This window comes from Manis pentadactyla, chromosome 2 (assembly GCF_030020395.1).
Source record: "Manis pentadactyla isolate mManPen7 chromosome 2, mManPen7.hap1, whole genome shotgun sequence".
In the NCBI taxonomy this organism is placed as follows: domain Eukaryota; kingdom Metazoa; phylum Chordata; class Mammalia; order Pholidota; family Manidae; genus Manis; species Manis pentadactyla.
In genome coordinates, this window is record NC_080020.1 from 23,153,506 (window position 1) to 23,168,072 (window position 14,567).

The 14,567-nt window shown below is 56.5% G+C and overlaps 1 protein-coding gene across 3 annotated transcripts in view; it reads left to right on the forward strand.

The window, feature by feature from the left end:
- Positions 1 to 12,688, forward strand: part of PDGFRB (platelet derived growth factor receptor beta) — a 36,407-nt gene extending 23,719 nt beyond the window's left edge. For all 3 annotated transcript variants that reach the window (XM_036881446.2, XM_036881448.2, XM_057490790.1), the window contains 13 exons: positions 1,156 to 1,250; positions 2,105 to 2,237; positions 2,769 to 2,873; positions 3,228 to 3,338; positions 4,409 to 4,568; positions 4,998 to 5,158; positions 5,723 to 5,841; positions 6,093 to 6,215; positions 6,982 to 7,093; positions 7,550 to 7,649; positions 8,159 to 8,264; positions 9,159 to 9,391; positions 10,628 to 12,688. In XM_036881446.2, coding sequence (XP_036737341.2) covers positions 1,156 to 1,250; positions 2,105 to 2,237; positions 2,769 to 2,873; positions 3,228 to 3,338; positions 4,409 to 4,568; positions 4,998 to 5,158; positions 5,723 to 5,841; positions 6,093 to 6,215; positions 6,982 to 7,093; positions 7,550 to 7,649; positions 8,159 to 8,264; positions 9,159 to 9,391; positions 10,628 to 10,805 — 1,736 coding nt within the window. In that variant the 3' untranslated portion in view covers positions 10,806 to 12,688. The remainder of the gene's footprint in view (positions 1 to 1,155; positions 1,251 to 2,104; positions 2,238 to 2,768; positions 2,874 to 3,227; positions 3,339 to 4,408; positions 4,569 to 4,997; positions 5,159 to 5,722; positions 5,842 to 6,092; positions 6,216 to 6,981; positions 7,094 to 7,549; positions 7,650 to 8,158; positions 8,265 to 9,158; positions 9,392 to 10,627) is intronic.
- Positions 12,689 to 14,567: the final 1,879 nt, after the last annotated feature.

Genomic DNA, 14,567 nt, shown 5'->3' on the forward strand with positions numbered 1-14,567 from the left:
AAGGAATTCAGCGTGACCAGAGCACGGAGTGTGTGTGTGTTAGGGGCTGGGGAGGAGAGAGATGAGGGCCAAACGGTGAGGGGCTGCAGGAGGTGGCAGAAGTCAGTGCAAACAGGGCTCGGAAGGCTGTGCAGGACATTTGGGGCACACTTATATGCAGGCAGGTCATGGGCTTGCACACTCATGTGCCTCTCCATGCACAGACCTGGCCCCTGCCCCCTGCCCTGTGTGGGACAGTTAGTGCCTTATCTCATCCACACTCCTACACACATATCCCTGAACAAGTGGGCACCCGCAGACCAGTTCTGAACAAGACAGAAGTGAAGTTCTGTGTGTACCTGAGGGGAAAGCCATGCACCTGTCACAGCTCGGGGCAACTGCCACGGCCGGATGAAACCTCCTCTTTTTCCTCAGATGGCTCCTTCCCAGGACCCGCTTGTGTGGCCTGGTGGGGTAGGGAGAAGAGGAGTGACATTGGTCTGGGGCCCTGAAGAGGAGGGAATGAGTTCCCAGGAAAACCCATGGGTGGCATTGGGGCAGGACAGGGGAGATGAGGGCCTGACTGGGGTGGACGTAGAGGGAGTATGAAGGAATGGGAACCTGTGCAGCAAAGAGGATGAGGCCTGGCTCTGAAGGAGCCTCGAGGTTTGGGGGGCCCAGAGTGAGCCCTGCTCGTCATGCCTGTTCCCTGCGGGGTGCACTTTATAACTGCCATCACTACCTCACCCCGGTGGGCACTTGGTGTGGACAAGAGGAGGAGACAGGCCCCTTTCTGCAGTCTGGCTTCATCAGGCTGCAGGTCCCTTGGCCAGGCTCTTTCCTAGCTGTGACAGCTCCAACAAGGGCATGGAGTCAAAGGCGAGGTGAGCCAAGCACAGCCACTGGGAGCTGAACTGACCCCTTGGAGGGCTGAGGGGGTGGAGCCGGGAGCGTTCTGAGGTCGAGGGTTACTGAGGGGCACAGGGTATTTATGGGAGCCTGGTGGTGAGGCCTAGAGGGAGAGGCTGAGAGCCTGACATTCTAGGCCGTGGTTGGTGGGGGTGGGGGTGGGGGTACTGTTCTGGGTAGAATGGGCACAGAGGGTCTTGTGGTGTCAGAGGCGGCATGAGCCAAGTTCCCTGTCTGCTTATGGCCAGCTCTTGTCTCTGCCTCCAGCTCTGCCCTTTAAGGTGGTGGTGATCTCAGCCATCCTGGCCTTGGTGGTGCTCATGATCATCTCCCTCATCGTCCTCATCATGCTTTGGCAGAAGGTAAACCCCCACCCGAGCTTAGTGGGTGCAGACTGGCACACCATCTGTTTGCATGGACTTCCTCTGCTTTCCTCAAATGCTGCAGGATCTGGCCATGTCCAGGCCCAGCACGGAGCTCAGGTGACACTGGGTGGCTGAACTCTCTCCACCCCCGGCAGCCTGGGCCAGGCCATCCAGGGCTCCCAGCTCTGCTCTGTACCCAGGGTTCTGCGCAGACATCATCCATCCCAGCCGTAGAGCTGGGACTACATGGCCTCCAGATTCTTCCAGCTCTCACCCACAGGGACTCTCACAGTTTAATCCTATTGATCTGTAATTTCAATGTTCTGTTCTGAGATTTCACCATCATATGATTCCAACATTTTAAGATTCCGAGTTAGGATTGCAGCACCCCATAATTCTATCATTCTAAGATTCCAGTCCTGTGATTTCAGCATTCTAAGGTTACATGTCTCTGAGGTTCCCACTGTGACTGCTCCAGCACGGGGCTGGGGCCAGCCACATCCCCAGAGGGCCGCTGCCTGTGTCCCTTTGCAGGGCTGCCTGCCCCTCAGCTCCCATCTGAAGAGCAGCTGATGCTCTAGGAGAAGCTAGTGCTGAGGTTCTGACGAGGAGGGCGCCCATGGCTGTCAGCTGCTCCTAAGCCACTCCCCATCTGGGGCCCTTGGCACCTGTCCTCACTGAGCCCATGAAGACCCTGGCTCTATCAATAACTTGCTGTGTGACTTCACATATGCCTCTGCCAGTCTCTGGGTCTCGGGGTCTCCTACCCCCTCTGTTCCATCTGTAAGGGGCTGGACCTAGTGGGCCTCAAGGCCCAGACCCCCTTTAATGATCCATCTCTGGTTCTGCAGAAGCCACGTTATGAAATCCGATGGAAGGTGATTGAGTCTGTCAGCTCTGATGGCCATGAGTATATCTATGTGGACCCTATGCAGCTGCCCTACGACTCCACCTGGGAGCTGCCGCGGGACCAGCTTGTGCTCGGTCAGTCCTGGGAAGCCTCACCAGGCACTTGGGACTTGAGGCAGGTGGGAAGACTACCTGAGGTCTGGTTCCAGCCTTGCCATGGCTAGCTCTGGCGCCTCAGGCTAATGCCTTACCTTCTCTGGCCCTCGGTGTCCTCCCTGTATAGGGGGGAGCAAGACAATCCCTCAGGGACTGTCCACATTGAGATCCTATGATCCTGTAACTGCATTAGATTTCTTTCATGGTGAGAAAGGAAGTATTAATTGAGGATAGGCTGAGTGCCAGGCCTGTGCTCAGTCTAGCTGGAGAGGCTGAGGGGTGTAGAGGAGTTGTGCTCCCCTCTGGGGAGAGAGGAAGTCTTCCCAGGGACAAAGATGGGCCAGAAAGCAGGCAGCACTTAGATGAGACACCAGGAAGAACCTTGAAACACTATGATTTCTCCTTGGCGGAAACACCTAAATCCAGGATGGCTTGAGGGACTGACCTCGGTGAGGGTGGGGGATGCAGCTTCCTGCTGGGCCTGGAGCTGAGGGGTCGCTTCTACCCCAGGACGCACCCTGGGCTCCGGGGCCTTTGGGCAGGTGGTGGAGGCCACGGCTCACGGCCTGAGTCATTCACAGGCCACGATGAAAGTGGCTGTCAAGATGCTGAAATGTGAGTCCTGGGAGCCTGTCTCTCCCTCACATCTGCCCCCGCCCCTGCCTCTGCTGTGTGTCCAGGCTCCCCCAGAGCAGGCCTGATCCCGATTCACTAGGCACAAGAGGTGCAGCCACACTGCAGCCAGCCCTGCGCCCAAGTCTGCTTTGGGAAAGAAGCTTCCTCACCTGCCCCTCCCCCATGGGTGCCTCTCCCCTCCTCCCCTTCCTCCCAGCCTCTCCCCTTCCCCCTGCATGTGGGTCCTCACCACCCTGGAACACCTCAGTCTTACAACACAGGGTGGGGCAGAAGGGTTGGGACAGTCTGGTGGGCCTCTTCAGGCCTCAGTGACTGTGCCCGTCTCTCCCTCAGCCACGGCCCGCAGCAGTGAGAAGCAAGCCCTCATGTCAGAGCTGAAGATTATGAGTCACCTCGGACCCCACCTGAACGTGGTCAACCTGCTGGGGGCCTGCACCAAAGGAGGTACCAAACCCACTCTCCGGAGGATTCTGGAGCATGCCAGCAGCCAAGGCCTGGCTGCTTCCCGTCCCTGCCCAGTCCACAGGCAACAGGTTCTGCACCTGTCCTGTCCACTGTGCTCACTGCACACACCAGATGGGTGTGGGGTTTACAAACCCACACAATCACACCTTCAAGGCCAAAGGACTCTTCAGCTCCCCAGTCCCAGTGGTTTCCAAATCAAGGGATCCTCTGATGTTTTTTAAATTTCACAATACACTTTAAAAACTGTAAAAAATTACAGTTCATGTGGTACTGAAATGAATTATGTCCCCACCACTGGAGACCACTAGCATGCTTACTGGGATGGTCTTTCATTCAGGTCAGAATAAAGTCTGTCCAGCCACGTGGGTTTATTTGAAGCTCTGATTGAAAGTTAGGCCAGGAGGAAATGTTATCCTCTGGTACCTTCAGGTGGGCCATTTGCAACAAGTGCCATTTGCAGCTGATTATTGTGAGATTTGGAATTTTCCTAAGTATTGTGCAACCAAAACAAAATACAGAAGCATGTCGCATACATAGGTCAATTTATTTCTGCAATGACCGCCCATTTCAAAATTTTTGCTTTCATCAATATCTTTCCATTCCCAGTGGTTGACTTTAAATGTATTGTATTCAAACTTAAACAGTCATCTGATGATACACAGTTGCCTTTTTTTACTTTATATACTGGCCTCCAAAATAAGCTTTAGCATGAAAGCCTATGCATAGCAGCTAACACTGCATGTGCTGTGTGCCAGGCTGTGAGCCGAGCTAATGCTCTGACAAAACATTATCTCCTGAGCACTCATGACGCCCCTTTGAGGTGGGTATTGTTGGCCCCATTTAACGGATGAGGCAAGTGAGGCTCAGGGAGGCTAAGTGTCTTGCTCAAGGTCAGAGGCAGGAAAAGAAGCCAGGTCTGCCTGGTGCCCGAGCCTCTTCACTGTCTTACCAAACTGCCTCTCCCCTAAGTGGCCCCTTGTCAGCCTCAAGGCCCCACCGGGAAGCCTGCGGCCTCCCTGGGGACTGTCCCTGTGCCTGTCCCTCTACAGGGCCCATCTACATCATCACTGAATACTGCCGCTACGGTGACCTGGGGGACTACCTGCACCGCAATAAGCACACCTTCCTGCAGCGCTGCCCTGACAAGTGCCGCCCGCCCAGCACCGAGCTGTACAGCAACGCCCTGCCAGCCGGCCTCACCCTGCCCAGGTACTGGGAGGCAGGCTGGAGACCTGAGTCTCTGGGGAGCCCTGAGGAGCCGCCACCCACTCCCTCCTTGTCCAGGACAGGATGCTGAGGCCAGGGCAGGCAGAGTTGCCCCCGGAGCCAGAGCTGTTTCACAAGCCAGTCCTGGCCTGGGACTTGGCCGCCCCAGGAGAGGGCATCACAATAGGGGTGATGATAATGGTGGGATCAGCGCCACCGACTGACTGTCCGCAGTGTGCCAGGCCCTGTGCTAGGCACTTTGCAGATGGGACCCCTTGGCCTCTCACACCGTCCCCGTGTTGTGGAGTCTCCTTCCCCTTCCACAGTGAGCACCCCGGCTCCAGGCCCCATTCCCACTGCAGGGCTCTGTGCTCTACCCCTAAGGGGGCAGGCGGGGGGCCTCTCCATTTGTGATGCTCCTCTCACCACCAGCCACGTGTCCCTGCCTGGAGAGAGCGACGGTGGCTACATGGACATGAGTAAGGATGAGTCGGTGGACTACGTTCCCATGTTGGACATGAAAGGAGACATCAAATATGCAGACATTGATCCCTCCAACTCCATGGCCCCTTATGATAACTATGTTCCCTCAGGTGGGTGCAGTATCCTCACACCTGCATGGCCCTCACACATGTACAGTGATGCATTCTTTTGAAAGTCTTTCCCATGCCTGGCCTGGCAACAGCTCTGGGAGAAAGGTGGCCTTGTGCCCATTTCATAGATGCAGAAACTGAGGCTAGCTACCTGCCCAAACCTGCTGTGTGGTGGAGCCCTAATATGAACCCCCATTTCTGGGTCCAGAAGTATGCACATGGCCCATGGGGAGGGGAGGAGTCAGGGCAGGGGAGCACCTGGCTTCCTGGGGCTTTGAGGAAGGGTCGTCTACAAAGAGTAGGCCCCAGGCTTCTCCGGTGTCCCTGAGAAGCAGACTGGGCAACGGTGGCCCAGGGCTAGTGACAAAAGATCTGCTGGCCAGTGAGAGCACTGATAAGTAGGAGAGCTTTAAGTTAGATATTTAGAAATTGTTTTCATTTTGGGGGATACTTAGCATCAGTAGCCACCTGTATTGGACATTCACCCTCCATGAGTGACAGGGTAGGGGTTCTGTGGGCCATTGGGAGACAAAAGATGGCAGGTGACCTTCTGCTGTCCCCTAGCTCCCGAGAGGACCTGCCGGGCGACTTTGATCGACGAGTCCCCAGTGCTTAGCTACATGGATCTTGTGGGCTTCAGCTACCAGGTGGCCAATGGCATGGAGTTCCTAGCCTCCAAGAACGTACGTACGGTCAAGGTGGGCAGAGTGGGGTCATGGGGAGGTGGGCCCCCAGCCAGCCAGCGTCCCACAAGTACACGGCTACATATGGCAGCTGTGTCCCCTCTGGTGGGTGAGGACAGGTAATGCCCTCTCACTGTGTGGCCCCTCTCACCTGTACAGTGATGTGATGTGTTTTTCCCAAAGCCCTTAACATGGAGGGTCTTTTCCCACAATTGCTCCCAAGGCCTCAGCTCCTGTCTCCCCCAACCTAGTGCGTGCACCGGGACCTGGCAGCCAGGAATGTGCTCATCTGTGAGGGCAAGCTGGTCAAGATCTGTGACTTTGGTCTGGCCCGTGATATCATGCGTGACTCGAACTACATCTCCAAAGGCAGTGTGAGTACCTTCCCTGACTCGAGGAACGGCTGCCCTCCTGATCAGGGTGGCTGCTGCCTGTGCGGAGCAGGCCGGTGCTCCTCAGGGCCTGGCCCAGCCAGCAGCAACAGGCTTTGCCCGTCTAGCCTTGTGTGCAGGGACAGGAAGAGAAGCCACCAGCTGTGCATGGGGTGATGGGGACAGACGCTGAGACCTGTGGGGGCAAGCCAGGGTCCCAGACTCACTGGTCACGGCAGGGGGCAGGCCCAGTGTTCCAGGGGCAGTGGTGGGCAGGGGAAGAAGCCCAGGCCACAGCAGGAAGGGGCAGGTGGTATGTGGTTAAATGTAACCATTCTGCCTCTCAGTCATGTCCCCACTTTCCACAGGGGACAGTGAGCCCCAGAGCTGTAGGCCCAGAGATCTAAGGCAGCAGAATGAGAGCCGGGTGGCACCTTGGCATGTCCCTGGCTCTCCCACTCCTGTACCAATCTGGCCAGGGGCCTCTCCTGGGGTCTGCCAAGGGGCCTGTTCCATGAGGGGCTCCAGACCCTGGAGCTTTCCCCCAAGGGTAGGAGCTGCTATGTCCCCAGCTTATGTGAAAGGGCACTGGCCTGGGTGATCCTCTGGCAGCACTGTGTGTGCGTGGGAGCTGAGTGCCCGCAGGGGGCGCTTTCAGAGGTCAGCAGGTGGGAAGGAGCTGGGCCGGGACCGCCAGGCCTCCCTCCCACGCCCAGGTGTGGTGGGGCTCGGCGCCCCCTGCGCTCAGCGGCCCTCTGCCCTCCCGCAGACCTTCCTGCCTCTGAAGTGGATGGCCCCCGAGAGCATCTTCAACAGCCTCTACACCACCCTGAGCGACGTGTGGTCCTTCGGGATCCTGCTCTGGGAGATCTTCACCCTGGGTACACTGCCTCTCCCCCCAGGCCTCAGTGGCATGGCACAGCGTCCACCCTGACTGTGCCCCTCCCTGCTTGGTGGGGCTGTGGCAAGGCTCTGGAATGGGGATGGGGGCTCTGGTTCAAGTCCCAGCTCTGCTTCTTTCTCAATGCTATGTAAACTGGGCAAGTCCCTTGCCATCTCTGGATCTCTTTACCTCTCCATCTGGGCATCAAGGGGTTTAGACAGTGACATCAAAAAGCCTGCTTGGCCCTGGTGTTCTCTGGGTCTCTGATTCTGGGGAGGGTTGCAGTCTCTTTCCACAGGCCATGAAGGAGCCCACATTTCCCAACGTCAGGGTCCTGCTCCCTCACTCACACCAGGGCTGGTGTGCCTCTCCCTGTCCCTGTACCCCAGAAGAGGGTAGCTGCCACTTTTCCAACACCCCTGAGCCTGTGTGTCTCATTTTTGCTCCCCAATAGGTGGCACCCCTTATCCAGAGCTGCCCATGAATGAGCAATTCTACAATGCTATCAAGCGGGGCTACCGCATGGCCCAGCCTGCCCATGCTTCTGATGAGATGTGAGTGGGGCACGTGGGAGGATTTTTTGGGTGCAGACTATTAATAGATACTCAACTTTACTAGCTTAAGCCAAAGATCTAGAAAACCTAGGTATAGCTGGATCTAGGTGTTCAGGTAATGTCATCAGGAACGGTTCTACCCTAGGGCTTCCGTTTGCACTGGCCTCCTTCTCAGGCCAAATGGCTGCATCCTAGCCGGTTTCACCATACTTCCAGCAGAAGTCCCCGTGCTGACTGTCAGCTGGGGGCTCAGCTGGGGTCACATGCCCATGCATTAACCAGCCAAACAGCTGAGGGGAAGAAAAGTCTTACTGGCCAGACCTGGGGGTCCTGTGCTCACCAAGGTGTGGTCCGCCCCAGGGAAACACTGGTGGAGGGATGGCTTCCCAAGTGAATATCCAGGTGCCATATTGGGGAAAACACCACCTGTCCACCTGCCCTCCTGCTCACCTTGTTCCAGGAGAGGGCGGCCCACGAGCCAGACCCCTGACCCTCTGCACCTCTTCCAGTTACGAGATCATGCGGAAGTGCTGGGGAGAGAAGTTTGAGATTCGGCCCCCCTTCTCCCAGCTGGTGCTGCTTCTTGAGAGACTGCTGGGTGAGGGTTACAAAAAGGTAAGTTGAGGCGGGGGGGTGGGCATAAGGGGGGGTAGGGGGTAGGGTAGGGGATGGAGAGTTCTGGTCCAGAAGTCAGCCACTTGGTACAAGGCTCTGTGTGTCAGGCCGGTGTTTGGGGGACCCTCATTTATCTTCTCTAGGCCTCAGTTTCCAGTTGGTACTGGTAAGGGATGGGCTGGAACTGGAAGTTTAGTTTATTTTAGCAGCACAGTGTTTCAAAATGGAATCCTACATGGAAGCTGATATATGTAAAGTGGGGAAAGGGAGCCTACAGCCACCTTCATCCTGCTCCCTTCCTGTGCCTCTGCACCCATGCCAAGTCACAGGCTCCTTCAGAAGTTTCAGCGAGCCCGAGCCACACGAGGGCCCTGGGCCCTGTTCCAGGCTCATACAAAGCACAGGGAGCCAGCAGGGCCTGAAAGCCCCCCAGGTCCGACAGTGGGGTCTAGAGCGCGGGGAGCTGCACCTCTGGCACAGACAGCCCTTTCCCTGACCCCATTCCCACCCATGTCTGCTATGGCTCAGGGCCGGCGGGATGGAGTGGGATTGGCATCATACAGTGGTTGGGGAACCTGAGGCCCCACCGAAGGGGCTTGAGCAGGATAAAAGGCTGCACCTCTGCACTCTGATGTGGGGGAGGGGTTAGGGTCGAGGGTGCTGCTTCATTAGCTGCCCCCAACCTGGATGGCCCTCAGCTCACTTTGTCTTGTGAGATGCTGGTGGGGAACAGCTCGGCTGGGTGTCTTCAGGTGATTATTCTTTCTGGCTGAGCACCAGTTGCCCTGTTCACACAAGGCAGGAGGGGCAGGTCATCACCTGTCAGATGGTCCCGAACAGCATTTCTGGTGCGACCCGCCCTGTTTCTTGGGTTCTCCCTGCCCTGCGGAGCAGAAGTACCAGCAGGTGGATGAGGAGTTTCTGAGGAGTGACCACCCAGCTGTCCTTCGGTTCCAAGCCCGCTTGCCTGGCTCCCATGGCCTCCGATCTCCTCTGGACACGAGCTCCGTCCTCTATACTGCTGTGCAGCCCAATGAGGGTGACAACGACTATATCATCCCCTTGCCTGACCCCAAACCCGAGGTTGCTGATGAGGGCCCACTGGAGGGTTCCCCCAGCCTTGCCAGGTAGCCACTCTGGTCTGGGGCCCAAGCGTGCATAGTGTTTGTGTCTGTCTGTCTGTCTGTGTCTTCATGCTGTCAGACTTGCCTTAGAAGTAAGTTACCTAGGGTGAATATGTGTGTATTCCTGCCAGTGAGGAGAAAAGAAAATTGAACTCATTTGAACTTTGATAACCTCCTCTGGAAAGGACAGGCTGGTAAGGGAAAGCACGGGCTGGGACTTAGCTGCGAGGTAGCTGTTTCCTTTGAAGGAGCCCCCATGGGCCATCAACTCTGTCCTCTCCCTAGGTCCTGTTTTGGCCCCAAGGGGAAAGGTAGAAAATCTAATTAGCATCCTCAGCACCCTATATATTACGCTGGGGTCATCACCAGCCTTAGGCCTGTGGTCTGTCCTTCAGCACCATGCACTGAGGGCTCCCTGGAGCCTGGCATGGTTGTAGCAGGCAGAAGTGCCTATAGGGGTTCAGGCAAGAATTCAGAGTGGGAGGGAGATTTGTGCTTTCCTTTTGCCTTGGCATGTGGTGAAGTTCAGGTTGGGAGGGCTTTGGAGGAAGGCCCAGCTATTGCCTGGATTTGATGTTCAGACAGGCTCTCCCTCAGCCGGAGAGAAGGGTTCCCTATGAGGCCAGAGCCACCCCGAAAACCAGACCTGCCCTGTGGTGAAGTGGCAGGAGCCCAGGCTGCATTCCAGCCCCAGCTCTGCCACTAGCTGCTGGGGGCCCTGGCCAGGCACCTTCTCTGTGAGCCTCGTCTTTCCAAGAGCCCTAGGAACTTCCAAGGCCCTCCCACCTGTTTAGAAAGCTAATATTCCAAGGCTCCAGGTAGCTAGTGTGCAGAGGAGTTAAGCTCGGAGCTTAGACAGCTTGGGGTGTAAATGCTGGCCCTGTCCTGTGCCCTAAGAGAAGCTGCTTTCTCTCTGAACCTCAGTTTCCTTATATGTAAGTGAAAATAATAAAAGCACGTCTATTTGAAGGTGGTTGTGAGGATTAACCGAGAAAATGTGCACCTTCAGGAGTGCAAGGGTGGAGTGCTGATGGGCGGGGAGTGAGTAGCGCAGGGCAATGACATCACAGCTCTGGATGCATTTGCTGCACAGTGCCTGCCCTACACAGACTTTATAAGGATTAAATGAACTGAAATGTGTGAGGTGTGTAGCACAGGGTGGGCACAGAAAGCTCTTGAGTACTGCTGCACGTTGCCGTGATTCCCTCCCAGCCCCTCATCACTTGTTTCTGCTTCTAGCTCCACCCTGAATGAAGTCCACACCTCCTCTACCATCTCCTGTGACAGCCCCCTGGAGCCCCAGGAGGAACCAGAGCCAGAGTCCCAGCTCGAGCCCCAGGTGGAGCCGGAGCCAGAGTGGCCACCGGATTCAAGCTGCCCCAGGCCTCAGACGGAGACAGAAGACAGCTTCCTGTAGGGGGCTGGTCCCCAGCCTGCCCTGCCCAGAGCTCCCCGTCTACCTCCCAGCACCCAGCACCTCCTGGCCCGTCCTGGCCGCGCATCAGCCAGGATGCTCCCATAAGCTGTCCCCTTCTGGAAAGCCTTTGTCCTTGGCATGTAGCACCCCAACCCCTGGGGCTGGCTTAGGAGGCCAGAGAACTGCACCGGCTGTGACCAGCCCTCTGCCTCGGGGTAGGCATGTGACTCCAAGCCAGGGTTCTCCCGAAGGAGTCAGTTTCCCCATCTGTAAGATGGGGGAAGTTAGGCTTGGTGACACAGTCTCGGTGACAGGTGGGGAGGCTGAAATCCCTAGGGAGATTCTCAAGGTTCAGGAGGTGGTGAACCAACCTTTCTTCTGGTGCACCGGCTGCCCCTCAAGGAGCTGCAGCTCTCTCCCTGCACTTCTATCTGCCCGAGAGCTGGGTAAGCGACCCCGACATTCGCGGCTCCCGCCGAGCTGGGACCTGGCCTTGGGCAGTGTAGCCTCATCCAGAAGCTACCTCCCCTCCATACCAGTCTCACTTTCCCAGGCCCGAGCTGGTCTGGGGCCGTCCATGCTTCATAAACGCTGGGGGCAGAGTCAAGCAATAGGACACCCTGGCTGGCAGCCCCTGCCCCGGGCACCAGGGACACACCATGCCATAAAGGTGCCCATGTCCTTACCTCCCCGGCCCCACAAGTCCCAGAGTCTTTTTTTCCATCACTTCCAGTCTTACTCCACCCAGCAGAGTCTCCAGGGCCAGGCGGGCCCCACGTGCTTTGATGTACCTGCGAGAAATATCCACACGTGTGGACAAATTTGTGGACCAATATGTGCACTGGACCTGCTATGAGACCTTGGAGGAATTCCTTGCCCTTTCTGGGCCTGTTTTCCCTGTTGAGAAATAAGCAAGTTGGACTCATTGACTTCTGGTGCCCTGCCAGCACTAACATTCTAGAATATTCCAGAGGGTTGCATACTTGCCCAGATGAAGCAAATCTAAAAACCCAAAACTTCCATCCTGGGGATCAACTAGGGTCTGGGGAGATTCCAGACCATATATCATATTCCAGGCATTCAGGAACCTGCCCCGTCCTCAGATCCCCAGCAAGTCTCAAAAGACCAGCTGCCCAGGCCTTGACTCAGAGTGACAGTGTCTTGGAAAGCCCCCAGCAGCTGCCCTAGGGACATGGAAAGACCACGGGACCCTTTCAGCACCCATAATGACCTCTGGAGCTGTCCTGGGCAAAGGAGGAAGAGAGGGCAAATCAGACTACCTTGTACAGCCCACCACTCTGGCACCTGCTGTCCAGGTCTGTGCTGCAGGCATAACAGACAGTGAGGGTCCTCAGGGACCCCCAGAAAGGACAAGAAGCCTTGGTTAGAGAACCTGAGAAAGGAGTACAAGAGGTGGGTACTTCAGGGTTTACCTTCTCAACCTGCCAGTGGCCACGTCCCCGAGGCAATACTCAGGGGGATGGCTTCATCATTGCCCAGGCCTGCTCATCTCACAGTGTCTGCCAGCTGCAGCCCAGCCCAGTGGGCACCGGAGGTGCCAGGGGAGTGAGGGCTGTGGCTAAGCGCACCAGCAAGGGAAGGGCTGGGAGGGTGGGAGGGGAGAGTGGCTCCTGGGGCCCGAGCCCTCTGATGCTGGTCGGCGCCCCCTGCCCAGGGCCCTTGAAGTCTGGTTGCAGACGGAGTGGGTTCTCACTATGGTACCAAAGATATGATCATCTAGGTCTACAAGTATTTTTAGGACTCACATTAACTCACATTTATACAGCAGAAGTACTATTTTGTATGCCATCAAATTTTCCTATCCGTGTACTTTTTTTTTTTAAGGGAAAGATTTTAATATTAAACCTGGTGCTTCTCACAGACTTTATGGTCTCTTGAGGGTTTGAGTCCCTGTGGGGAGGTGGCAGGAGTGGAGTGGGGCAGATGTGGCTTGCCCCATCTGCAGAATCCCCACACAGGTCCTTTCACCTCTCGTCTTATTTCCATGTGTAAAATGGGTATTTTCATATTCTCCCACCCATTGCTAGTAGCTGGCTGACCTGGACCTTGGGCTTCAGGTTTCCACAGTGTGAAATGAGAAGGTTCTGCCGGCGCTGCAGTGCCTGGCCCTGGGATGGGCGGGACTGTTCGCAGGCTCATGTTGAGGAGCCTGAGCCCCCGCTGCGGCCCCCACCATGCCCCACCATGTGCCTCGGCTTGGGCTATTAAACTGGGACAATCTCCTGCCTTCTGGCATTCCTTCCAGAGGGCCACACTGAGGCTCATGAGAGGCATCAGCTAAAGCCCAGGTTCCAGTCCCTGGTAAGTACTAGTTGGGTCCAGGTGGGAGCAGGGCAGGTGGGGCACCCAAGGGGGCCAGAGAGTAGAAAGAAGTGAGGGGAGGGTGAAGGAAGGAAAGGAAGAGGAATGGTGGGAGGTGGCAGGTGTGGGGTAGGGTATGGCCAGGGCGAGGCCAGGAGAAGAGCTAGGGGCCCAGCTGTAGCTGACGGCAGAGTCTAGGCAGGCTGGGCAGAATGGTGCAGACCTGGCAGGCCCCAGGCCCCTCACAGCTGCAGCCACTCAGGGGTGTGGGGCTGGCATCAGCCGGGCATCTTGGTGCCTACTGGCCAGCTCAGTCCTGGCAATAGGCTCCACAGCCCCAACTAGGCCTGGGAGACCCCAGCAGCAGCACAGGCCCAGAGGCAGTAGAGCTGTCGGGGGCAAGGGCAGAATGCAAGGGTCCTGGACCTAGCCTAGGACTTCCTGGCCCTCCCACCTGGGCCCTTTCAGAGGTTTCAGCCTGAGATCCATCGGGCCTCACCTGGTCATTGCCTGCTCTCTCTGATCTGGGGGAAGGGAATTTCAGCTTATTTCTGGAGGATGGGCACCTTGTTTTGCAACCGCAAGCCTCCCTGGACTACCTCCAGGAGTACGGGGCTGTGGCTGTCAGTGAGGAGCGGAACAGAGACGTGGGGCAGCTCTGACTCACCAGCCCGGCTGCCAACTCAGGAGCAGCTGAGCCACACCAGGGAAACCCCGCCCTCTGCCAGGCCTGGCCACATAAAGCTCACCCTCCCGGGGGTCCTAGCTTCAGAGAACATCCAGGGCATATGACCCTTTCTATCCTAGCTGTGGTGAAAGATGAGTAAGTCAATATCCAATCCACTCTGTAAAGAGAATCAACAACCCACATTCCAGAAGGGTATTATCCTTGCTTGGGAAAAGCCTCTGACTGGAGGTCAGGAGGCTTCAGCTCTCTCCATCTCAGGCCCGCTCCTTAGGGGACCTTGAGTGGATTACACCACATCCACCTCACTTTCCTCAGAGGTAAATGGAGTTCATGATGCCACAAAGAGATAAAGGATGATAAAACACAGGCAACCACTTACTGAAGTTACTGTGTCCGGTACTCTCCTGTTACTTCACACACATTTTCTCATTTTTCCCTCTCATCAACCCAAACCAGGTATTAGTATTGTCCCATACACAAAGGTGAAACCAGGGGGCATTAGAAGTGACATGCCCAAGGTCATTCGGTCAGTATGGCAGGGATGGGACAGGCACCTGGGTCTGGCTGACTTCCGTCAGAGCTTGGGAGATAAAGCGCCTGCCAAGGTTGCACAGCTGGGAGTGGGGAAGACTGGGTCCCAACCCCTGTCTCCCGACTCCAAACCTTTCTGGTGCAGTGTGTCCTCAAGAGAAAGAATAGCAAAGTGCTGGGTGAGAGAGAGCTAAGTGAACAGGGCCACACAAAGATAATAT